This window comes from Orbicella faveolata, unplaced genomic scaffold, assembly GCF_042242905.1.
Source record: "Orbicella faveolata isolate gen_17 unplaced genomic scaffold, um_ofav_v1 contig_14, whole genome shotgun sequence".
Classification (NCBI taxonomy): domain Eukaryota; kingdom Metazoa; phylum Cnidaria; class Anthozoa; order Scleractinia; family Merulinidae; genus Orbicella; species Orbicella faveolata.
In genome coordinates this window covers 17,817,562-17,843,811 of record NW_028301541.1, presented here as the reverse complement: position 1 = coordinate 17,843,811, position 26,250 = coordinate 17,817,562, and the positions used below count along the sequence as shown (strand labels likewise).

General features: G+C 41.0%; 1 protein-coding gene, 1 long non-coding RNA gene and 3 pseudogenes across 2 annotated transcripts; 4 read left to right on the top strand and 1 right to left on the bottom strand.

The window, feature by feature from the left end:
* Positions 1–390: 390 nt before the first annotated feature.
* LOC149114348 (uncharacterized) lies at positions 391–3,094 on the bottom strand. Its single transcript, XR_016206449.1, has 2 exons — positions 2,815–3,094; positions 391–589 (listed from the first exon to the last, which is right to left on the bottom strand). It is a non-coding gene; the product is annotated as an uncharacterized LOC149114348 (long non-coding RNA).
* A 206-nt stretch (positions 3,095–3,300) lies between these two features.
* On the top strand, positions 3,301–8,454 carry LOC149114347 (kelch-like protein 28; annotated as a pseudogene).
* Positions 8,455–10,901: 2,447 nt separating this feature from the next.
* On the top strand, positions 10,902–14,205 carry LOC149114346 (kelch-like protein 11; annotated as a pseudogene).
* A 2,564-nt stretch (positions 14,206–16,769) lies between these two features.
* On the top strand, positions 16,770–20,183 carry LOC149114345 (kelch-like protein 2; annotated as a pseudogene).
* A 3,361-nt stretch (positions 20,184–23,544) lies between these two features.
* Positions 23,545–25,191, top strand: LOC149114344 (uncharacterized). Its single transcript, XM_089286059.1, has one exon. It carries the CDS (start codon positions 23,557–23,559, stop codon positions 25,189–25,191), a length of 1,635 nt encoding a protein of 544 aa, XP_089142185.1. The 5' UTR covers positions 23,545–23,556.
* The last annotated feature ends 1,059 nt before the right edge of the window (positions 25,192–26,250 follow it).

Genomic DNA, 26,250 nt, shown 5'->3' with positions numbered 1-26,250 from the left:
TAAACAGCCTGTAAGAGCAATTATCTAATTTCTTGTATAACCGAAATAGAGGATTTATTTTGAGACCGGTCACAAAACAAATTTGTTCCATGACCGATAGAAACTCATCTGTTTCTGTGGTTTCTGCGGTTGAAGATCTCGCTCATGATTGTTTATAACACAATAAACATTCCAGACATATTTCAGGTGTTCACAGTTTTGTGAGTTTGACTGTAAGGCTCTTCAATAACTGCATAGGTACCTTGCACTTCAATTGTACAATCTTATAGCAGTGATTGGCCTTTTTAGGGATTAAACATTAACTGTACATTTGCCAAAATACAAATAGTCCAAAAATGAAGAAGAGTCTAGAAAGTAAATTTAACAAAGCCTGCAATGATTACAAAATGATTCAAGGTTGTTATTGTTTTATTCAAGTGACACATACTTAGTATAAGCTTTCACTGACAAGGATAGTACAAATCTGGAATGATATTCCCACAACTCCAGTACCTTTACAATAGTACTATCTAGTGAAACCACAACCTGCATGCCTCTTGTAAGATTTGTGTGTCAAACAGAACCAATAAATAGTAACCAGTTTAGCATTCTGCAAACAGAATATAAGTAGAAATAAATAAATACACAAATTAATTATTCAAAATAATATTATTCTATTAAATTACTGTAACTAACACAATAGCCACCTAATTTGTTATAAACTATGTGTAGATTCTAACCTGGGACCTACAGAAATTTGATTACCCATGATATTTTGAACTTTAACACCCAACATTTAGGCATAATATTGGAGTAGACTCTTTTTCCTTGTTCTAAAGATACTAATCTATGAACTGCATCATTTACTCTGTACTGATGGTACTGCTTACAAAATTCCAAACGTTTAGCTGTTCTTTATATTTTTAATGATTCTGTGGTTATTTTATGAAAGGGCCATGGGAATGACTGTACAATTGAATATTCTTTGATGACCTATGTAATTTAGTAATGTACAAACTAAGATGTTCAGATTTCACTTCCACTTTGCTGGCAATCAAATTGAAACTCGTCAGTCTGAAACGCAGACTGCAGACTACAGACCAGGGTAAAATGCAGACTGAGAGTAAAATGCAGACTGCAGACTACAGACTTCATAAGTATATATAGTTTTATAATAATAGTATCAGGCACTGATCTTAAACATGATTATTCAGGCTTAAATGGTAGTGAAAGACTGCACTCCGGTCAGCCTGAATCGCGCTCCTGTTAGACTGAATACCACTCCAGTTAGCCTACATATCACTCAGGTTAGCCTAAATAATGCTCCAGTTAGCCTGTTTGCGGCTAGCTCTCAATGGCGGAAATGATAACATCATTCAGTCAAAAAGTCTATACTCTGCAGTCTGCGTTTTACTTCCTGGTCCTCAGTCTGTGTTTTATATTGAGTGAATCAAAAATCTAGTGTAAAATAAGCTTTCTTACACTGTAAAACTGTAATCAGTGGTAAAGCCTACTGCTATCAGCAAAGAATCAAAGTGGCTGTGAGCCACTGAACTTGGAAAATATATTATGAAAGGGTGTTATGAGACATTGTTCATTAAGGAATTACCGTCTAGCTTTTGAACAAGTCCATAAAGCCTTTTTCCATTCAAGGGTGTTTTGAGATATTTGCAAAATGAAAAAGTTCAACATAAAAAACTGTTTGTTACTAAGGCCTGCCTAAATGTTTTACATTACATGTATCTGTACATGTCCTCCTTGATTGTGCTGTAGTCAAAAATGGCAAGAGATAATTTTGTTCCGTCAAAAGTGAAGTATAGACTGAATGAAACGCTTGAATAAATAACTAACACTTTCGCTCTCCGGAAATTGATGTACAAGTAGCGCAATGTGATAAGCACTGGCTTGCCATGTGAGACATTGGAAGTTAAAATCAAAGTGGTCACTACTGATTGTTATATTCCTTTTCTTCTTCATTGTTTTTTCTTTTTCTGTCAAGAAACCATTTACCGAAAGGTAGTGTTTGTCTTTCTGTTTCTTGGGTTAAAAAAAAAGAATCATCTGGAGCCTTTAATCGTTCGTTTATATCAATTGCTTTCAAACCCACAATTTCACGTAGGTTTGTGAAGGAAAAACCACGAAGACTTTCCCTGAATTGAATCGCTAAGGAAGACCCATAAATATTTTCCTTATAATGAAAAAATCGTTATACTTTCTACCTCCCAAAAATAACTAACTTGACACACTGCAAGCGACTGTAAAACAGCTTTAGACGGCTGATGTTCGAAACCCGGGGGGGACTATTACATGAAAAGAATGGGGATGCTTGTTTTCTCGGGTACAAATCAAGGATTCTGGTCTCACTTAGGGTGTTGATGACGAAACCTCACCATTTTTAGCTGTCAAAATATCCTTTAGGATGCACTTGAGGAAATAATAATAAAAGAAACGCTCTCATTTAATGTCTGTTTTCAGGCTTGATTTCCGAGTGCGCGACTCGGGTCTACGTGTGCGCGGGATCCTTTCTTGAAGAGAGTCTAGTGATCGAACCTGTTCCATTTTAACTGGTATCTTTTAGGGGTCTAATGAAGCTCAAGCAACGTCTACATTAGCCTACCTTAGGAGTTAAATTCAAATTTTCGGACGAGCATTCCTGCCTTTTCATATGGGAGTTCCCCCCCCCCCCTCGGGTTTCCAAATGTTTTACGGGAAGTGACCAGTGACCCGGTAAAGGAGTGAAGAAGTGATGGAGTGAGATCGTTTCACCGCTACAACTTGGAAAATAATAAATATTTGCCAAGTTAAAAATGAGAAAAAAGATATCAGATGGCTCACCTCTTAATCTTTTCAAGAGAGTACCATTCTTGTGTCAACATTCATAGCGTTCAACTTCGAATTTTTCAGCTGCGGATCTTGTTAGACCTTTCGTGTACACGTTGCTCATGATCTGACATGTTTCTAACTGAGCACGAATTTTTCCGATACCTAATAAAGAGAAAAAATCACTTGAGACTTGAAAACTCTGTTCAATGTGGTTTAAATTCCGACGTGTTTTGCAGGGCTGCAAACTCGCCACAAAATGTCGAATTAATGTATTCTTCCCAGTGCTCCTCGGCCCCTCGGCCCCTCTCTAGTGGGGAGAATCCGCTGAGTGCAGGCGCATGCCTACGCTGAGGGCGAGTCTTCGTTCCTTCACAGTGGATTTGTATGACGACCGTTCGAAGAGATCTAGAGAGATAGAGAGTGCTTACCAGGTAAAAACGAATGACTTATCGCCTGAAAAAAGTCTTGAGGGAAGGGGGTTGGGGGGGGGGGGGGGGGGGTTGGGAAGAGGAGTGGCGTCTTAGGTTCCCCTGAAATCTTCCCATGAAGTAAGGCTCAATTTCCGTTTTCATTATCACATCATCTAGAGGCAAGCAGTCTCTCTTTTCCTCGAAAATCCGTTGGGAAGAACGCAAAACAAGTACATACAAAAATACATACATACATTTTATTTGTTATCAAGTAAGCACACATTAGCGTGACTGGTGACTGTGAGCGTGACGTGAGAGTAACAATGCCGCGAGCCGCTAGTAGCGTGGGCGTCGGAAGACGGCTGCTAGCTACTCGCGGCATCGCCGCTCGTCGCTCGCACGTAACGCTCACAGTCACGCTCGCACGCTTACTTGCTTTGCGTTCTTTCCAAGTCCAGTCCAGTGTATCGATTTTTCCTCACTCGATGACGTCATGTTGCTTCCCAGTGTCCTCTTCCAAACATTTTCCCTGTCGATTGTATATTCGGTCGTGACTGATTTCGTAGAGCTATTTTTAGGCTCGATTACCAGCCGCTGTTCGGGAAAGGAGCCCGCGCTCCTCCCCCGAATTCACGGCTGGACTCGTGGACTTGGCATTGTTAATTTCAACCAATAAGAAATCTACCTGCCCGAATCGAGCAGGCTGCATAAATTAGCTTTCTCGCAGTAGCAAAGAGGTTGTGCGATATGAAGTGCGATCGCATTAGTGGTACATTTAACCAAATACCGTCAACCGATGAAATCTTGCCTGATCTAAACCATAGTGGCATGTAAGCTCATATACAACATGCAAAATAATCAACAGACTTATGCGTTAGAATCTATATTTGAATCATGTGGTGCCAGAATGTCAGATAACGAACAAAGCCAACAAAGAGAGGGATAAACGCAAACATCGATCTCAAGAAACAAAACACTCAGTCAAATTGATGTGTACGGTAGTCTTCTTGAAGGGAAGCGACACCAGTCTTTGGCGAAGCCAGACAAAATGAGCCAAAGCAAACCGAACTAGCAAAACGTAAACATGGTGTCAACACCATGCACACCTTTGACATGACAGTTGCTACACCATAGTCAAACAGCTCTGCTCTACATTTTTTTTAAAAAAAAAACTCTTCTATAGAACACAACATGTAATGCCCTTCCCCAACAATAATGTGAAATAAAATAGGTTGGAGGGCCAAAATTAAAAGAAGACGTGGCGAATACGTCACAAATTTTACGAGCCTTTGGCGTCATGTGGGCCTGCCTATGATTGTCATCAGATGACATTTCCGGCCACCTCAAGCGCCGCAAGAATTAAATTATGAATTTACGTCACAGACATGCTTTGCCGCTCACGCGTCCAGCCGTCTCCTCTCGGGGAGGAACGTAGACCGGACTCGAGAAAGCGGCGGAAATCGAGCCTAAGCTATTTTAGGCCAAAGGAATCTGTAATTTACAGAAATAAGTTCATTGTGTGGAATATGGAAGATCTACAGCCAATCTCGGATACGGAACAAGCTGCTTTCTGCGTAGAATTGGCGAAGCGGCTTAACATGTTGCGAAGACAGGATCATATGCGACATAACTTTACATACGTACATACATACTTTATTTGAAATAGGTTAAATTAAAGGCAGCCAGAGGCTGATGTGGACCTATATTTAATCTACAAGTAATATAATATAAAAATTATGTTAATAACGATCTAAATACAATCGTCAATTTAAATGTAGTGAAAATTTGGTGACGAAAGATGACACAGAATTCAAAGCTCATAGAAATGTGCTTTCCGCAGCAAGCCCGTTCTTCTCCAAGCTTCTTCAGAGCAACATGAAAGAGAATCGAGAAGGAATTGTTCGGTTTGAAGAGATCTCGGGTGCTGTAATGGAAGATACTTTGGAGTTCATCTACACAGGAACTGTCGAGGTAACTCAAGAAAATTCCAAGGATCTTATCACTGCAGCGAACTATCTTCTCATTCCAGGGTTGAAAAATCTTTCAGGGCAATTTCTAGAACGACAGATATCCAAATCAAATTGCATTTCAACATTTTATTTTGCTGAGATGTACCAGTGCCACGAACTGATCGCCAACACCAGAAAGTTTATCCACGCGAACTTTGCATCTGTGGCAGAAATGGATGAATTCTTGAACTTGAAAGCTTGGAAGAAGTCGAGAGGTGGATTTCAAGTGACGACATATCAGTTGCTGTTGAAGCAGATGTGTTTAAGATCGTATTAAAGTGGATCGAACAAGACAAAAGCGAGCGAAAAGCATGGTTTGAACAATTGTTTCGTCATTAGCGACTGGCTTTTCTATCGCATGACTTTTTAATCGATGTCGTGACAAACGAACTCGTGGAAGAGAATTTCAATTGTTTCAAGCTGCTCTCCAAAGCTATAAAGCTGACTGGGTTTTCAAGTGAAGAATATCTTTCGCAGTCGCCGAGAAAAGGGCTTGAAACCCGCGCCATTGTTGCTTGTGGAGGGAAATACACCTTCTGTTATCTCCCGGAGAAAGACGAGTGGAAGCGTTTAGCAGACGGGCTGTCAAAGAGAAACGACTTCACTCAAATGGTAAACCACCGTGATCAGTTGTACGCCTTCCCGTCTGATGGTACGGCAGAGAGGTATGATCCCGTGTTTGATTGTTGGTCTACTCTGGATCATTTGGAGTGGCTCACAGAAGATCCTGCTCAGGTGACTGTCGTCAGAGGCGAAATCTATTCTATAGATATCGATACATCATCCAAAACATCCACTATCAAAAGATTCAATGTTGAGCGGTGTTCATGGCAGACGGTTTTGTCATCTCATGAGGACTGCAGGCTATGGTCGTGTGTTGTTGCGGCTGGCAATCATCTGTATGTTTGTGGTGGGAGGCTAGAGGATGACTTCGCTTCGACAGCTGAGAGATTTGACACTGTAGAAAACAAATGGGAGGAAATTGCCAGCATGCAACAAGCGAGAGGGTGAGCTTTTGGTGTGGCAACTGAAGGGAAGATTTTTGTGGCCGGAGGGATGGAGAATTGGGATTCATGTTTGGAAACATGTGAGATGTTTAACATTTCGACAAACGAATGGCACTTAATTGGAAGTTTGAAAGTTCCTCGCGAAGATGGCAGTATGGTTTGTCTGAAGGGAACACTCTATGTACTGGGTGGCATAAATGTCTATAAGCGAAGTGAGTTGAGTGTTGAATGCTATGACCCTACAGAGGACAAATGGATCGAGAAGACAACCATACCAGTGAAAAATATCTCCGAAGACGATGAAGAGTTATTCACCGGCTGTGTACTGAAACTCTCCAAAGGAGTACTAGACAAACTTGATGTTATTAAGAAATAGTCACGCGGGATATAACGAGATTGGGTCGTCGGGTCTACCGGCCTACGCATTTTCTCGGCGCTCACCCCAAAACGCAGACCATGCAGACTGCAGATTGCAGACCGCAGACCGTGCAGACCATGCAGACTGCGCAGACTGAGTACTTTTTTTTTCTTATTCTTGTTTTTGCATTTACTTTTGACTAGCATATTTTTTGGTTCTGTTCATCCACAGACAACGCAAACTCGGTGGTATGTGACTGTTGAGGTGTTAAAGATTTTGCAAGTGAAACTCCCTTTAGTCCTAAATATGCTTAAGTAAAGCTATTTTAAAATGTAGAAATAAGCTTCACTTGCAATGTAATGTGACACGTAACATGTGCATTTTCTACTCTTGGTATCAGATACAAAATGTAATTCCAAGTGGCTGTTGGAGTGTGACTGCGATCACGCCAAAAAAGCCTAGCGCATGGAAAGATCACAGAAAACCAAATAGCATTTGAAATTCTCAGCGCAGTACGATTGCTGTAATGAGTTGATGCGAAGGTTAATTTATCTGTCCTTATGGCAGTTTTGTTTTCATGGCGATTTAAACTGCGAGTGGTCCCTCTTTTGCTTAGTTCATCGTGCGTGACGCATAAGAAAACCTTGAGGAAAAAATTTCATGCGAGCATTTTTTTCGTTGAGGTTTACTTACGGTCATGTTCAACTAAGCGAAACAGGGAATATTCCTAGTCTAATGGCAATTCTGTACTTTGTGAAGAAAAAGAAGTGATTTGTGGGACAAGGTTGCTTAATTAGAGTCACCGTCCTTGCTTTGTTTTATGAATCAGTTAAAAGGAGAACGAAGACTAAGAAAATGGAAAAAAAAACAAAACAAAAACAACAACAACAAATTGACAAAATAAATAAAACCACAAACCCGTCAAAAATTGACACAATTTGCGCCCAGAATCTATGGAAGTTTATTTTTATGCTTGATATTAGTATATTTAGGACCAATAAAGGGAATTTCCCATAGAAAGTTAATTAAACGCGTGATTCAACAGTCAGATGCTGAGTTTTTGCCACCTGTGAATGAATAGCAAACATTATAGGACATATTGAACACTATTTCGTCATTAGAAGCGAAAAAAGTGAGTCAAATGTTAGAAAAAAAGTACTCAGTCTGCATGGTCTGCACGGTCTGCAGTCTGCATGGTCTGCGTTTTGGGGTGACCGTTTTCTCGGTGAGATTTCATCAGCACTTAAACAATGAAGATCAGTTGTAGTATTGAACCCAGATCTTCTAAGCTACGGGCAGGCTTTAGGGACACTGAGACAGACTGAAGTCTGGGTACGAGATGAGTTGTGTCTCCAGCTAACAATTTTCAACATTTTACCGGGAGTAGTCATTTTAAGTCTTCCACTTCCGGCGACCAATGTAGAGCAGAATTTATAAATATATTTACATGGTTTTCAGTTTCAGTAAGTTTTAGACTTAATTGTAACTCACTTAACAAGAATCGTTCGATAGCTGGCTAGTTGAAAGTTGGGCTTAACAAAGCGAAAACTAGAATTGTTTGGTGTTTACCTACCAAGAGATCGATGATATTTAGTGTCCTTCAGCTCAAAGTAAGAACACACGTACAACTCTATTTTCAAAGCAAGAGTGCTTGCTCAAGATTAATACTTGCTATGCTGAGAACCTTCGCTTTTATGGTCAGCGTCGCGGGACGAGCGAGGGCTCTGGGAACGACATTGGCTGTAATTGAGAATTTGTATTTGTGCGTAAAATGTTGAAAATGGATGAAAACTCGTTTGAACATAGTTAATAGACGGGTTATGAAGCCCGGCAAACATCAAAGGAGAAAACAAAAAAGCCAAGATTTATTTTATCTTTTGTTTTGCGTTCATACACTATGCATGAATTACGTACCAAAACGTTTCTATTGGTTACTACCACCGTCAATAGTAAACAACTATTGTGTTTTGTGCACGGTCAAGGCCAAAAGAAGAGAACAAAAAATACAACAAAGAACTTTGTCGAGTTTCATAACCATTTCCCTCTATTAACTATGGTCTGAAGGAAGAACAAAACGTGATAAAATTGTCATTAAGCTTGTGAAAATGACATGGATATAAGACCGTGTTAAGGTTTACTTCTGTCTAATAACTAATGTCTCCACCAAAAAAGTCACAATGAAAAGTACATGACTAAGAGAACAGATTAAGATACTTCCATATTATTGACGATCCTTATCGTCAATAAAATGGTGAAAGAAACCCCAAAAGTTGCAAGAATCGCGTTTTTTGTGGGCACCGCATGAATTCATTTTAATCATTGAGCGTTACCAAATCAAGGAAAAACAAGGAGTTCTTTTCTTAGTTTTTTCAGCTTAATTCTCTGAGAGGCATTGGAATAATTTTACATGTAACAGTTATCGCTTTAGACAAGAGACCATGATCTACCTCATTTTCTCTTGCTTTAGATTGTAACTCACCAAGTGGTACTAGGATAGAAATCCCGATATGATATGAAAATTACTCCCGTCTGGCTGTCATTTAGGACCACCCCCCCCCCGGGAGGGGGAGGGGGTGCAGGACACTTTACTCTCACATTGCCTCTGTCCACCCATGTAGTCAGGTGTACAAATTGGTCTCGGCAAAATAACCACTAGAGGTGGGGGAAGGCCAACCCTGCAGTGGGTAGAATTCCATCCAGGGGGAGTAGAAATATCCCTTTTTACTTCATACTTCAGAAACAGGGGTAAGCTCCGGCCTGATGGGTCACTTGGCTCGTATGCATACTTTCCTCTCTCCCTCCGGGCGAGATTTGTCACTGTGGATAGCAAATTAGCTGTTGTCAAGGGAAGAGGAAGGGTCAGAGAGTTAATCCCCCGTATTGACCCGATCCCTTTAAGTTATTTTTTGATATAGTATCCCGTCTTCCCGTTCCCATGTGTGCCTGGTCCTTGGTTTCAGTAAATTGCGCGAATGAGGTTCTAAAATTATGCCCAAAGTGCACTGTTGATTATTGTTTTGTTAAGTTTGCTATAGGGGGCAGTGAAACGATTGTAGTGATTTGAATGTAAGCTGGTCAAAAAATTACTTCATGTCTGATCATGTCTTAAGATTCCGATAAAGGAAACCACCCACAGCGAGAAAGCCATTAGGAGTGATCTGTTACGGGCTATGAGGTACGGTTCGGAATATTCAGTCGGTAATGTTTGCTTCGCTAATCGACCGTCTGATGACCAGAATGAAAATCCTTGCAAAAATGTAATAAGAGTAGCAACACTTAATTACCAACTGTAATAAAAACGTTCCCTTTAATTTAGAAAAAAAAAAAAAAAAAAAAAAAAACACGCACGGTAAACCGTGCTTTTCGTCTCACAACCAGGGGTCTGGGAGCGAAATAAGCGCACATGTGGAAAGTATCAAATTGGACTGAACTTACGGAAGACTTAAAATAGGGAATACTTTACTAACAAGGCACTGTGAAGGCTGCTAGATTACGGACCAGAAAAACGAGATGACATAAAGGGATTATGATTACTGAATTATGAGCTCGAGATTTCTATGAGGTGATAGTTGATGAGGCCTTCGGCCTCATCAACTATCACCTCATAGAAATCGAGAGCGAAAAATCTAATTGTTCTAGTAGAATTCTTCTTAAAATTTACTTCAGATAACAGTGTCCAATTATTTTTTGACGTATTATTAAGCCTTGCACCTGAAAGAGATCGCTCGGATTGAATTGTCATCTAAAATTGAAGTTGTTTGCGCGCGCGCATCAGTTTTTTCAATAATTTCAACTTTTTTAAAAGTGAAGAAACCGTGAATGTCCTTCGTTTGGACTTCTCAGGAATTTAATTATCCATTTGCATCAAATTTTTCCTCCAAACCTTTGGAAAAAACGAAAAAAAGTCGCCATTGCCTAGGCGACCTCCACAGCACACTAATGGCTGATAGTGTGCAATGGTTCAGCCAATCAGCTTAGAGCATTTGCATTAGTATACTAGTAGAATTCTACTGTTACTTAGAAACGTTTAGTATTGAAGCATATGTTTTTGTTTCTGTTAGGAATTATATTAAAATTAATACGTTTAAATATCTGGGTGAGAAATGATCTTCTAAAAATAATACAAGTATTTAACTGAGTTTCAGAAGTCCGCGCTTTTGTAGGCTACGTTCTACAAGGCTGTGTTTTGCAAGTCCGCGTTTGTGAAGTCCAGTCCAGTCCAGTTCAGTCTATCAATTTTTCGTTTCCCGATGACGTCATCTCACTTCCAGTGTACTCAGTGACGAGTTTCGCCTTATTTGGTCGTGATTTGGGTAGAACTTGAGGGCATCTAAACGGTTGTAATCTGTAATTTACAGAAATAAGTTTATTTTCTTGAGCATGGAAGATCTGCCGGCAATCCCTGATACGGAACAGGCTGTTTTCTGTGTCGAATTGGCGAAGCGCCTTAACATGCAGCGAAGACAAGATCATTTATGCGACATAGCTTTGATGACGAAAGGTGGAAAAGAAATCAAAGCTCATAGGAATGAGCTTTCCGCAGCAAGCCCGCTCTTCTTGAAGCCTCTGCAGAGCGACATGAGAGAGAATCGAGAGGGGATTGTTCGGTTTGAAGAAATCGCGGGTGCTGTAATGGAAGATGTTTTGGAGTTCATCTACACAGGGAGTGTCGAGGTAACTCAAGAGAATTCCCGGAGGATCTTATCGCTGCAGCCAACTATCTTCTCATTCCGGGCTTGAAAAAACTTTCAGAGCGATTTCTAGAACGACAGTTGTCTGAATCAAATTACATTTCAACATTTTATTTTGCTGAGATGTACCAGTGCGACGAACTGATCGCCAACACCAGAAAGTTCATCGACGCGAACTTTACATTTGTGGCACAAATGGATGAATTCTTAAACTTGGAAGTTAAAGAAGTCGAGAGGTGGATTTCAAGCGATGAAATTTCAGTTGTTGTTGAAGCAGATGTGTTCAAGGTCGTATTAAAGTGGATTGAACAAAACAAAAGCGAGCGAAAAGCATCGTTTAAACAATTGTTTCGTCACTTGCGACTGGCTTTCCTATCGCGTGACTTTTTATTGGATGTCGTGACAAACGAGCTCGTGCAAGAGAATTCTGATTGTTTCAAGCTGATCTCCAAAGCTATAAAGCTGCCTGGCTGTTTAAGTGAAGAACATATCCCGCAGTCGCCGAGGAAAGGGCTTGAAACCCGCGCCATTGTTGCTTGTGGAGGGAAATACACTTTCTGTTATCTCCCAGAGAAAGACGAGTGGAAGCGTTTAGCAGACGGGTTGTCAGAGAGAAACGAGTATACTCGAATGATAAACCACCGTGATCAGTTGTACGCCTTTTCATCTGATGGTGAGGCAGAGAGGTATGATCCTGTTTTTGATTGTTGGTCTACTTTGGATCATTTGAAGTGTCCCACCACAACTCCTTGTAAGGTGACTCTCGTTAGAGGCGAATTCTATTCTACAGAGATGAATATGTCATCCAAAAAATCCAGTATCAAAAGATTCAACGTTGAGCGGTGTTCATGGCAGACGGTTTTGTCATCTCATGAGGGCTTTAGGGTCTTGCCTTGTGTTGTTGTGGTTGGCAATCATCTGTATGTTTGTGGCGAGTTGCTAGAGAATGACTTCGTTACGAAAGCTGAGAGATTTGACACTGTGGAAAACAAATGGGAGGAAATTTCAAACATGCGACAAAAGAGAGGGTACGCTTTTGGTGTGGCAACCGAAGGGAAAATATTTGTGGCCGGAGGGAGGGAGAATTGGGAATCATGTTTGAAAACATGTGAGATGTTTAACATTTCGACAAACGAATGGCAGTTAATTGGAAGTTTGACCGTTCATCGCGTGTGTGGCAGTATGATGTGTCTGAAGGGTACACTCTATGTGCTGGGTGGCCTTGATGACAAATATCGACTACAATTAAGCGTCGAATGCTATGACCCTACAGAGGACAAGTGGATCAAGAAGACAACCATACCAGTGAAAATGATCTCCAGAGGCCATAACGAAAGATTTATGGGCTGTGTTCTGAAACTCTCCAAAGCAGTACTAGACAAACTTGATGTTATTAAAGAATAGTCAAGCAGGGAAAAAAAACGAGATTGAATCAGGAAGAGGGAAGGAGATCCACTATCTACAACGCGAGGGAAAAATTTCTCCTCTATCGGCCTACGCGTTTTCTCGGTGAGATTTCATCATCACTTGAATAATGAAGATCAGTTGTAATAATGAACCCAGATCTCCTACGGGCAGGCGGAATGGAGACTGAAACAGAGTGAAGTCTGGGTACGAGATCGGTCGTGTCTCCAGCTGACGGTAGGCCATTTCCAAGTTTCCTTTTGTCTCTGTTTTAAAACGAGTCCTTGTGCAAAACGTTTGTCATGAAAATGAGTTTGACTTGCATGAAAATGAATTTATAGTAGAAACACATTTTCATATGAATGCTTTCGCACGATGACTCATTTTGGCACAGAGTGTAAAAGACAACTCGGAAATGGCCTATTTCCAACATTTTACTGGACAGTTTCATTTCAAGTCTTTCATTTTCTGCGACTATTGTACAGTAGAATTTATAAATACATAGTTTTCAGTTTCATTATTTTTTAGATCTAATTCTAACTCAGTCAACAAAAATCTCTCGATAGTTAGCTATATTGCAAGTTGAGAACGAAAACTAGAATTGTTTGGTGTGTACTTACCGAGAGATCGATGATATTTAGTGCCCTTCAGATCAAAGTAAGAAGACAGGTACAATTCTATTTTAAAAGCAAGATTATCTTTTGTCATACCCAGAGCCTCCGTTTTTAGGGTCAGTGTAACAGGAAGAGCGAGGGATCTGGAAACGAGATTGGCTGTAATTTTACGGGAGCAGTTAATACGGCGAGGGAGTTAAATAAGTACTTCATGCCCAGAGCTCTTAGAAGGCGAAACGTTGTCAGTCTCAAATATACCCAATGAAGCTTTAGTGTTTCTCTAGCTAGTTGGCTGCAGAAAAGATGTATTTGTGAGTTAAATGTTCAGCGTAGATGAAAACTGTCCGAACGAAGAACGAAACGTGATAAATTTTTATCATAGACTAAGTAATATTTGCAATTTAAATTTTCAAACATGTGAGCGCGCACAGAATGGTTGTCTCAGTGTGATTATCTGATTGGTCTCTTTTCTAATATTGTAATTAGGCGCAGGAGATTTGAATGTACCCTCTGTAGATTCATGGGACAGAAAGTTTAACGAATCATGATTTACGATTTAGTTATTTGCTCATTCATTAATAAGCTTGTGCACATGAAATGGATATAAGAACTTGTTAGAAATACTTCTAGTCGCTTCATGCTACAGAAACTGGGATAAGCTCCGGCCTGATTGGCCACTTGGCTCGTATGCAGCCGTTAGCTTTTACCGTTTGTTCACTTTCCCTTCCCCGGGAGAGATTTGACACTGTTGCCGAAGCGAAAACTAGCCTGTGTGAAGGAAAGAGCAAGGGTGAGAGAGTTAATCCCCGTATTGACCTCATCCCTTTAAGTTATTTTCCCGTCTCTCCCATTCCCATGTGTTCTTGGTCCTTGTAAATTGCGCGAATAAAGAGCTCAAATTATGCTCAAAGTGCACTGCCAATGATTGCTTTGTTAATTTTTCTATAGGGAACAGTGAAATGATTTTATTGGTTTAAATGTAAGTCGGTTGAAAAATTACTTCATGTTATAAGATTCCGATAAAGGAAAACCCAGAGCGACAAACGTTATGAGGTGTATGGTTCCTGGATAACAAGTTTAATTTCTGCTTCGCTGATCGACCGTCTGATGAACAAGCCTGACAAAAATGTATGGTAAGAGTAAGAACTGGACTAATTGTAATCAGTTAAGAGTAATAAAAGCTCGGTTTTCTTTATGGAGGAAATACGCGCGCGGTAAGCTGTGTTCTTTTTGTCTTAACCGGGAGTCTGAAAACAAAGTGCTTAGCCGCTGGAAATCGAAAATTTGAACTGAATGTACAGAACACAAGCAATGGGGAGTACTTTACTAACAAGACACTTTGGTTTACTTAACGAGCACTGTATAGGCTGTAAGATTATGAACCAAAAGAGACGAGATGACATAAACGGATCTAATGTTACTTGGAGACTTTTAGTAGTCCTAAGTAATGAAGTATATGTTTCTTTTTCTGTTAGGAATTATATTAAGTACATTTGATTCTTTGGATGAGAAATGATCGTTTCAATAAAAACAAATATTTTACTGCTTTTTGCCAGACTGTGTTTTTGTAGGCTGCGTTCTATTAGTCTGCGTTTTGCAAGTCCACGTTTGACAAGTCCAGTCCAGTCCAGTTTATTGATTTTTCCTTACACGATGACGTCTTGCTTCCAGTGTTTCTCTCCCGAACAGTTTCGCTGTCGATTGTATATTCGGTCGTGACTGATTTCGTAGAGCTATTTGGGGATAAAGGAATCTGTAATTCACAGAAATAAGTTTCTTGTGTGGAATATGTGTAAAGTATTCTTTTCATTTAGTATGGCTTCCTTTATCTATTCTGTAGCGTGACTCAGGAACTAAACATTCAAAATGGCGGTCCTGTAAAAGCACACACCAAAACGAGGCGCACATGATTATTGAAGGCGGGAACCGAACGCATACATCACATCTTTCTTCTTACAGAATGAACAGAATAAACACTTAACACAACTGATTGCGCCTTAGAGTGTTTTTCGCAATTGGTTCATAAGTCAAGTCTCAGAGGTGGCTTTACAACTCGACCGGATCGGGTGACGTATGGTTCATTGCAAGGATCCTGGGTCTGTGGGTAGGCTGTGGGTTTCTGGTTAAGCCTCGCTTCTGATTCGGTGTCTTCAATACTTTCGTGACCTTCCGAAGTGGTTGTGGATGTTTCTGGTTTGTCACCTTGTCCCCCTGGATTTTCTTTTACGCATAGGGATTTTGTTGTGAATAAGTGACGTTTGTTCCTGCGATACTCACTTCCATTGCTGGTACGTACAGTATAAGACCTCGGGGTGCTATTTTGGCCCAGAATGGTGGCAGGCTTCCAATTTCCTGACTTGGTTTGAACATGAACTTGTTCACCCCTTGCAAGGGGTTTCAGCTCTCTAGCACCCTGATTATAGTAATGCCTTTGAGTGGCCTGATTTTGCTCCATCCTCTCTCTAGCAAGATCAGGATGGACAACGCTTGGTCTGAGGTGGTTGCTCGTGGTGGGGAGTATAGAGCGCAGATTTCTGCTCATCAAGACTTAGGTTGGTGTAGTTAATGCATCTAATGGGGCATTTCTGTATTCTAATAGGCTCCGGTATGGATCTCTTTTCTCCAACTTGGCCTTCTTCAGGAGCTGTTCTGCAGTGTGAACGGTCTTCTCGGCCAGACTATTTGATTGAGGGTATGTGGGACTGCTTGTGACGTGGCTGAAATCCCAACCGCGCAAATTCCTGTGCGGAAAATTGGGGGCCGTTGTCGGACACCACTTTCTAAGGGGTGCCGTGTCGTGTGAAGATGGCTTTCATCTTGGTGATTACTGCCGAGCTAGTCGTTGTGGACATCCTTTCCAATTCAAAATATCTACTGTAGTAGTCGACTACAATCAGATAATGTTCATTGTCAAGTTCAAACAAATCAGTTGCGACATTTTTCCATGGACGATCAGGTAGCTTGTGTGCGATCATTGGTTCCTTGGGAATGGAACTCTGGTGTTCCGTGTAGGCTGAACAATTTGAGACAACATCTGCTGACTGTTCATGCTGGGCCAAAACATGACCTCCTTTGCTCGATTTTTTGCCTTTACCATGCCCATGTGTGCTGTGTGGATTCGCTTCAACATGTCTTCCCTGAGCGCTGAGGGAATGACTATTCTTTCTCCTTTGAACACCAAAATTCACTCAATCTTTTGTATATCGAAATGTATAAACTATAAGAAAATGCTTTGTCAGTTTTGCACTTATAAGAAATAGGAAGGTGTATGGAAGGAATGGAGACACCGGTAATTACGAAAGACCTTCGAGTAGAGATCATAGACATTTTTGATTTTCTATCTGGGTTTTTCCAAGTAGAGTTTCCGGAGTGTCTGACACCGTGCTCTAAGTAAAAAAATGCAATTTGCTTTATGCTTAATGACATGAACGGATCTAATGCTACTTCACTAGTTTCGTCTTAATAGTTCACGTTTTTCAAGTCTTAGTTTTTAAGGATCGCAATTTTCACCTGTCCACGGTTTACAAATCCTCGATTTTACTAGTCCGCGTTTTACAAGTATTCTTTTTACAAGTGCTTGTTTTACAAGTTCGCGATTTTCACTAGCCCACGTTTTACAGGTCCACGTTTTACTAGTCCAGTCCATTCTTTCCAGTCTAGTCCAGTCCAATCTAATCTTCCAAGGCATCATGCGATGACGTCATCTCGCTCCCAGTCTACTCTTGTTCTTCCGTAAAAGAAGAGTTTCGTTTTCGATCTCGTTTTGTGATCTGTACCCGGTCGTGATTTCTCAGAGCTATTTACGGACATCTAAACGGTTCCAGAGGAATCTGTAAGTTTATTTTCTGGGATATGGAAGATCTAAGGCCAATCTCTGATGCGGAACAAGCTGCTTTCTGTGTGGAATTAGTGAAGCAGCTTAACATGCTGCGAAGACAAGATCATTTATGCGACATAACTTTGGTGACGAAAGATGGCAAACAATTCAAAGCTCATAGAAATGTGCTTTCTGTAGCAAGCCTGTTCTTCTCCAAGCTTCTTCAGAGCAACATGAAAGAAAATCGAGAAGGGATTGTTCGGTTTGAAGAGATCTCGGGTGCTGTAATGGAAGATGTTTTGGAGTTCATCTACACAGGAAGTGTGGAGATTACTCAAGAGAATTTGAAGGATCTTATCGCTGTAGCGAACTTGCTTGTCATTCCGATCTTGAAAAAACTTTCCAGGCAATTTCTAGAACGACAGATATCCAAATCAAACTGCATTTCAACATTTTATTTTGCTGAGATGTACCAGTGTGACGAACTGATCACCAACACCAGAAAGTTCATCCACGCGAACTTTGCATGTGTGGCAGAAATGGATGAATTCTTAAGCTTGGAAGCTAAAGAAGTCGAGAGGTGGATTTCAAGCAACGAAATTTCAGTTGCTGTTGAAGCAGATGTGTTTAGGATCATATTAAAGTGGATCGAACGAAGCAAAAGCGAGCGAAAAGCATCGTTTCAACAATTGTTTCGTCACTTGCGACTGGCTTTCCTATCGCGTGACTTTTTATGGGATGTCGTGACAAACAAGCTCGTGCAAGAGAATTCTGATTGTTTCAAGCTGATCTCCGAAGCTATAAAGCTGCCTGGCTGTTTAAGTGAAGAAAATTTTCCACAGTCGCCGAGAAAAGGGCTTGAAACCCGCGTCATTGTTGCTTGTGGAGGGCAATACACTTTCTGTTATCTCCCAGAGAAAGACGAGTGGAAGCGATTAGCAGACGGGTTGTCAGAAAGAAACGAGTACACTCAAATGATAAACCACCGTGATCAGTTGTACGCCTTTCCATTTGATGGTGAGGCAGAGAGATATGATCCTGTTCTTGATTGTTGGTCTACTTTGGATCATTTGAAGTGTCCCACCACAACTCTTTGTAAGGTGACTCTTGTTAGAGGTGAATTCTATTCTGTAGATATCGATACATCATCCAGAAAATCCACTATCAAAAGATTCAATGCTGAGCGGTGTTCATGGCAGACGGTTTTGTCATCTCATGAGGGCTGCAGGGCAGGGTCTTGTGTTGTTGCGGCTGGCAATCATCTGTATGTTTGTGGCGGGAGTCTAGAGGATGACTTCGCTTTGAAAGCTGAGAGATTTGACACTGTAGAAAACAAATGGGAGGAAATTGCAAGCATGCAACAAGCAAGAGCGTACTCTTTTGGTGTGGCAACTGAAGGGAAGATTTTTGTAGCCGGAGGGATGGAGAATTGGGATTTGTTTTTGGAAACCTGCGAGATGTTTAACATTTCGACAAACGAATGGCAGTTAATTGGAAGCTTGAAAGTTCCTCGCGTAGACGGCAGATGGTTTGTCTGGAGGGAACACTATATGTACTGGGTGGCACAAATGTCTATGACCAAAGTGACTTGAGTGTTGAATGCTATGACCCTACAGAGGACATGTGGATTGAGAAGACAACCTTACCAGTGAATCTGATCTCCGAAGACGATGAATATGGAGATACCTTCATCGGCTGTGTACTGAAACTCTCCAAAGGAGTATTAGACAAATTTGATGTTATTAAGGAATAGTCACGCCGGATATAACGAGAGCAGGTCGTCGGGTCAACCGGCCTACGCGTTTTCTCGGTGAGATTTCATCAGTACTTGAACAATGCCAGATCTCCTACAGGCAGGCTTAATGGAGACTGAGACAGAGTGAAGTCTGGGTAAGAGTCAGTTGTGTCTCTAGCTAAAAATTTTCAACATTTTACTGGAAAGTTTCATTTCAAGTCTTCCATTTCCTGCGACCATTGTACAGTAGAATTTATAAATATATTTACATAGAGAGATCAATGATATTCAGTGTCGTTCAGCTCAAAGTTACAAGACAGGTACAACTCTATTTTCAAAGCAAGAGTGCCTACTCAAGATTATCATTTGTCATGCCCAGAGCCTTTGCTTTTACGGTCAGCGTCAAGGGACAAGCGAGGGCTCTGGAAACGAGATTGACAGTAATTGAGTTTATAAAATTTCACAAGAGAAGTTAATATGGTAGAGGAGTTAAATTATCACTGGTCATAACAAGATCGCTTACAAGCCGAAATGTTGTCAGTGCGAAATTTTGACCACTGATGACATATATCGTTGTCGAGTACAGACAACACTAAACCACATTTGATTTGTTAAGTATTTGTGTGTGAAATGTTTGAAACGTAGATGAAAACCAACCAAACGAAGAACTGAGCAAGACAAAATTTTTATCACAAGTAATATTGACAAATTATTTAAATTTTATAACTTATGAGCGTGCATAGAATGGTTGTCTTAGTGCAATTATCTGATTGGTCTCTTTTCTAGATATTGTAATTAGGTGCAGAATATTTTAGATTTTCTGTTCGCAAACTCGTTGAATAGAAAGTTAGACGAATAATTCAGGATTTAGGAATTTTTATATATATTTTTATTGATTTCATTAATAAGTGAGCGAATATAAAGTAGACTATGAGGAACTCGTTAAGGTTTATTTCTGTCTAATAAAACGTCTCCACCAAAGGTAGCAGTGGCAGATCTAGGCCCCTCTCCCTTTATTTCGGGTAAAAAATAAAAAAAAATCACAGAAGGAAGAAAAGCCGCCCCTCGCCCTTTTCCACCACTCCCCCCCCCCCCCTCCCCCTTAGCTAAAGGTCTGGATCTGCCACTGGGTAGTCACAATAAAAAGTATATGTGGTAGGCAGATAATGTAACAAAGAAAAGATAAACTATGAATTAGCACATCTAAAAGATATCACAATTGCAAGCAATAAGCAAGAGAGCCTGGCAGCAGGCAGGGGTAGCCTTATTTTCTTAAAAGTGAAATTCCGAAAAAAAGCCATGCTTGTCCAAGTATGAATAAATCAACCAAGCGACATCTTCGCGTTCCTTATTATATCTTAATACTGTCCGCCATCGTCTCCACCATTGCAGCCCCCAACTATTGATACACAGAAAGCTGTGCAGTACATTTTATTGGGCTCATCCCTCTAATTTAATTTTAGACATGGATGAAAATGAGTGTAAAGCCGCTAGGGCTGCCACACGGACAAAATATTGCCTCACCCTATTGGCTCCTTTCAGACTCTCTCAAGATTTGCTGTGACTGATCTAAAAATAATTTATGAGAGATTACCTTAGAAATAAGGCCTCTATGATCGGTGGAATTAAAGGGACACTGCCACTATTTTTAGCATGATTTGGAAATCTCGAAAAAAAAAATCGATTTTTGGCAGCTAAACAATGATGGTTTATTTTGTAAGCAGCACTTGACAAATGAATAGAACCCATTAGGAAGTGAGGATGGCTAACGATGGCGAGGATGGAAATGGATTGTGATGTGGATTTTTTAAAAAAAGTCAGGATGTCAGTTTTTTTTTAAAGGTTCGAGTTTGGCTCGAAAAGCATTGAAATTTTGCAAAATTGTAGCTCCAGTGTGGACTTCCTTCAAGAAATTGCTTTTAATCATTTAGCAAGAGCCAATTAAGTTCTTAGTAAATAAATTCAGGGGCCATTTCATGAATTTATAACAACTTTAAGCAATTATATCTTGACAGTGTCGATTTAATTCTTCCCTTTTATCCTGTCTTGACTGTACATCTGCTCACTCTGAGGAGAGTGTGTGGCTGTACAGTATACAGGCAAAAAACACACAGACACCCTGTTCAAGAAACTAGATAGTGAAACTATAGAACCTGTTTTAGGCGAAACACCCTAAAAACTCTACCTGTTGAACAGATCGTCCCTACTTGGGCCAAAATATTGGAGTACCCTCCTCCTCTTCCAAGGTGAAAGCTCTCCTCATGACTTCATCCCTAAGTTTTCTTTTGTGCCCCGTCAAACATGTACACAAAATGTACTGTTAATCATTGTTTTGTTAATTTATCTATAGAGAACTGTGAGACAATAAGTGGTTTATATGTAAACTGTTTTAAGAATTACTTCATATTAGAAGATTGCGATAAGTGAAAACCAGAGCAACAACCCAAGTAGGAGTGATCCGTTTTGTGTAAGAGATTATCAAGTTAAGAGAGTGAATCCCCCATATAGGCCTTATACCCAAGGTAATCCCTTTTAAGTTATTTTTAGACATGGTGGCCAGTTCTTCCGATGCGAAGATTGGAAGAACTTGGGCTGCCCACGTGATGCGTGGACAGCCCAAGCAACTTTTTCGAAACTACCTGAGATGAAATGGTGGGAAATTTGGTGAAATTTTGACTTTTACAAAACAATTCATAGCACTGCACTCTTAGACGTTTTTTTTTGTTCGGGTGGGCTTTTGTTTGCTTTGTGCTCGTTTGGTTGTTCATTATTTTGTCGTTTACTCAGTCAGGGAGTTTGCAAAGAAAGCTCTACATTGAGTTTGATTCCATTAATGCAACTTCATTTGGTCAGGGATACATGGTCATAGGCGTACGGGCACCTTCGGACTTGGGGAGGGGCGTGGGGCACGGTGACTTTCTTGCCAGAAAAAATTATGCATTGCTAGCTGGGGGGCTGCTGCCCCCCTCGCCCCCCAGCTCGTACGCCTATGTACATGGTCCCTATTTTTCAATTTTTTGGGGGGGTTTACGTGTTCAGCTTTGGTGCGCGCATGTAGGATATATTGTTTATCCATTTAGCTGTAATGTTACTGATGTGCTAATTAAACATATCTTGGCTTGGCTGACCAAATGCACATATTCATCAAAACCTCAGAGTGTGTTCAATTGTCTACATGTATGGAGGGCTAAATATGTGTAGATAGTATAACTTAAATAACTTATACATGTAGCTTACGTATTAATTTTTGACATGTTTAATAAAAAAATTTATAATAATTAATGGGTTCACCCTGTAGTCCACAATGATCTTAGTGGAGAAAAAGAAACACATCAATTATTGAAGTTGGATTATAAAATTATTATTGGAAGCCTAAATATAAGTATTCATCAACAAAGTGTTATTTGTACCATTTATGCCAGAGGGATTTTGTCATTGTGAATGTTGCAATTTTGTGGTAGGGAATAAATCTCATATTCCTGTGTGCTGTTCTTAATACTGTACAGCTGTCATACCTTTAACTGTATCTTTTTACAGTCACTTTTGGGAAGTGTCCTAAGGCTGTGTAGAATTCCAGTAATTTTTAAAAGGTAGTACTAATAGTATATTTTATGAAAAGAAACTGAACTATTGATGGATGTACAGCATAAAGGGAAATGGCAATGTACAATAATATTATGTTATAAAGTACATGTACAAATTCATGTCACTACTAATTCAATTGTAAACATTGTAACAATTATATAGATTTAGCTAAGCTAAAAGTGGAGTTCCTGGGCTGGGTTGCTCAAAGACCGATTAAGCTAACTCAGGATAAGCAAGAATTTTGATTTAAGTTTTGTAACTTTGTATTAAGGTTTTCTGTTTATGTCTGGTCTTCCGTTTTGAGTTTCAATAATCTCAAACTACATGAAACATAAGCAGTGAACAACATTTGTATACCTTTCAAACAACCAAGCCCTGATTAACAAGTTAACTGGCTTGAGCCCACAATCCAATCGAAAACCAGCACTTGTTCAGTAGTCAACTTAAAAAAAAAATGTGACCTTGATGAGCTCTAAACCTGAGCCTGTGATATGGTCACGTGATACTAGTCAGCAGATACCTTGTTTTGACAGCTGTCAATTGACCATAACATGGATGTCCAATATCATACATGTACGATTAAATCAAGGCTGCATGACTTGGTTTTAGCTGAAGTATGGCTGCCATGTTCCGTGTCATTGGCATCGTTATCAAACGAGACCAAGAATTTTGAAATAAAATGAGTTGTCCAATTATCCAGACCCCTAATGGTCCAAATCACCTTCAGAAAGCTACAAGTCAATCCAATTTTTTTGCTAATTTAATTTGTTACTCAGATCCCAGACCCAAAGTGCTTAAACGATGTGTGTGCATTTTACCATATTCAATTTCAGTGAAAAAAGTTACAGAACATTTTTGAAATTGTCGAGGAAAAGGTTGTTGTTATTCATCGTGGTAGATGCAATAATAAAGTGTATTATCGTTTGTCTTACGATGTAGTCACTTGAGATGTAGATCGCGATATTTCGACTGCTTACTGCTAGTCTTCTTCAGTGACTGTGCAATCAGTCGACCTTATCGCCTGAAGAAGACTAGCAGTAAGCAGTCGAAACGTCGCGATCTACATCTCAAGTGACTACATCGTGAGACAAACGATAATACACTTTACTATTGCATCTACCACGATGAATAACAACAACCTTTTCCTCGACATTGACCAGAAATATGGGCGCACAGCCCTAAGGTTGATTCGTCGACATGAGCGTTGCTCACGCAAGCTCGCACGCTATACCAACCATCTCACCTTTCTCACAAGCTGTATTAAGAACCACATTGTTCCAAGAGATCTGCAAGTTCGGCCGCCAGTTCCCACCAGAGGCGCACGCAGAGTCGCTGAACTAGCATCCATGAGATTCCTGAGGGAAAGAATCAGACTGACGCAGAGAGCCAAGGCAGATACGAAGAAAGAAGCCGAATCAACAGCACAGAGCATAACATCTGCTCTTTCTGCGGATGACGCTGCAGAGGTACTCGACAAGGTTAAATCCACTACCCAGCGAGTCTTTAATACCACCAAAGACCGTCAACAGCGCAAGTTTGAGAAACTTTTGCGAGAGAAACAGTATTCAGTTTCTCCTACAACTTTTGTTGACAAAACAAAGTGGGTTATCAACTTGTCATCCAGGACCCTTAACGAAGCTGAGGTGTCCTTACTGAAGAAAGGTCTAAATTTCGCCGTGACTCCTACGAGCGTCCCAGCCACCGAGATCATCGCCAAGATTGAGTCAGCAGTCAGGCCACTAGATGCGGAGCGAGCAGACACAGTCAGGAGATCCGTCAACACCATCCTTCAACAGGCACAACCACCCACGCCCAACATCACGAAGGAACAGCAGGAGGCTCTTAAAAGCTTAAAAGAGGACAACTCCATCATGGTCCTTCCGGCCGACAAAGGACGCGCCAGCCTAATCCTGGACGCTGACACATACCACGCAAAAATGTCGGCGCTAATTGATTCCGGACCGCACCAGCTGCTCAACAAAGATCCGACAGACCGCTTGACCCGGAAGCTATCTGAGAAGCTGCTAACCCTGAAACGGAGTGGACACATATCAGGGGCGGTTTATAATAAGATCAGACCCCGACACAAACAACCACCTAGGATCTATGGTTTGCTGAAGATCCACAAGGCCGACACACCGCTTAGGCCAATTGTGTCGTGTGTCAACACCTTTGCATACGACCTGTCTGCTTTCTTGGCTAACGTATTATCACCTCTTGCAGGTAACTCGAACTTCACAGTGAAGAACTCAACTGACTTCGCCTCCACCATCGCCAGTGAAGAGATCCAGGACCACGAGATCATGGTGTCTTTCGACGTAGAGTCACTGTTTACCAACGTACCGATCGAGGGCGCCGTACAAGCCGCACTACAAAAAATGGAGAACGACGCAGGCCTGGCTGACCGCACGACACTTACACCAGTTCAAATCGCGGACCTCTTGAATTTCGTATTAAGATCTACGTACTTCCAGTACAACGGATCGATTTACGAACAACGAGACGGCACAGCCATGGGGAGCCCTGTATCCGCGGTTATTGCTAATCTCTACATGGAGATATTTGAAGAACAAGCAATAGAGTCCGCACCTTGCAAGCCTAAGATCTGGAAACGCTACGTAGATGATACTTTCACCATCCTGGATCGGGATAGAGTTGACGTCTTCCTGCAACACCTGAACAGTCAACAACCATCAATCCGTTTCACCATGGAGATCGAGAACAACAATAAGATCGCCTTTCTCGACACGTCAGTTTAGAGAGAACCTGATGGCCGCCTTACCACCAGTGTCTATAGGAAACCAACACATACTGATCAGTACCTAGCGTATGATTCACACCACCCTCAGTCAGTAAAGCGCGGTGTTGTGAAGTGTCTGTACGACCGGGCTAAACGTCTCGTCACCAAACCATCAGTAATCGCTGGAGAGAAGAAACATCTGTCATCTGTACTTGTTTCTAACGGATATCCCTCCTCTTTTGTACAGAAGATCACAAAGGCACGAACAACCCCAAGAAGAGAGCCTGTCGCGGAATTTAAATCCACCGCCGTTTTACCTTATGTCCAAGGAGTTTCGGAGTCTCTCCGCCGCTGCCTAGAACAACAAGGCATTCGCACCGTCTTTAAGTCCGACACGACACTTCGGTCACACTTAGTGCGACCAAAGGACACCGTCAACCCGGCTAAACAAGATGGTGTTGTCTACAGGATTCCCTGTGAGTGCGGCAAAGTCTACATCGGGGAAACAGGGAGATCTATGCAGGAGAGGATCAAAGAACACGACAGGGATATGGGACTCGCCCGTACCCAGATCTCCGCCGTTTCTGAACACTCCCACGAGACCGGCCACTATCCTATCTGGAATGAGGTCAAGTTTATTGCTTGAGATCCTCACTGGTACACACGTAGGGTCAAGGAAGCTATTCACATAAGACTTCACCCTAACAACATCAACAGGGATAGTGGAATTGAAATTCCTGAAGCATGGATACCCACGATCAAGAAACACAACAACAGGAGAACGGTACAACAGCGGACCACTGAGGGAACAGCTACTCGCCGGAACAATGGAACAATAGGAGGATCGAAATGCACCAATCACAGCCGACCTTTGTGATATAAATGATACCGTGCAATCAGTCGACCTTATCGCCTGAAGAAGACTAGTAGTAAGCAATCGAAACGTCGCGATCTACATCTCAAGTGACTACATCGTGAGACAAACGATAATACACTTTATTATTTTTGAAATTGGATTAAAAATATATATATGTGGAGTGGTTGTACAAAAATCACTCTTGGGAAAAAATATTTCTAA

Coding starts and splice junctions, on each gene's coding strand:
- LOC149114344 (XM_089286059.1), top strand. CDS start 23,557: ATGAATAACAACAACCTTTTCCTCGACATTGACCAGAAATATGGGCGC.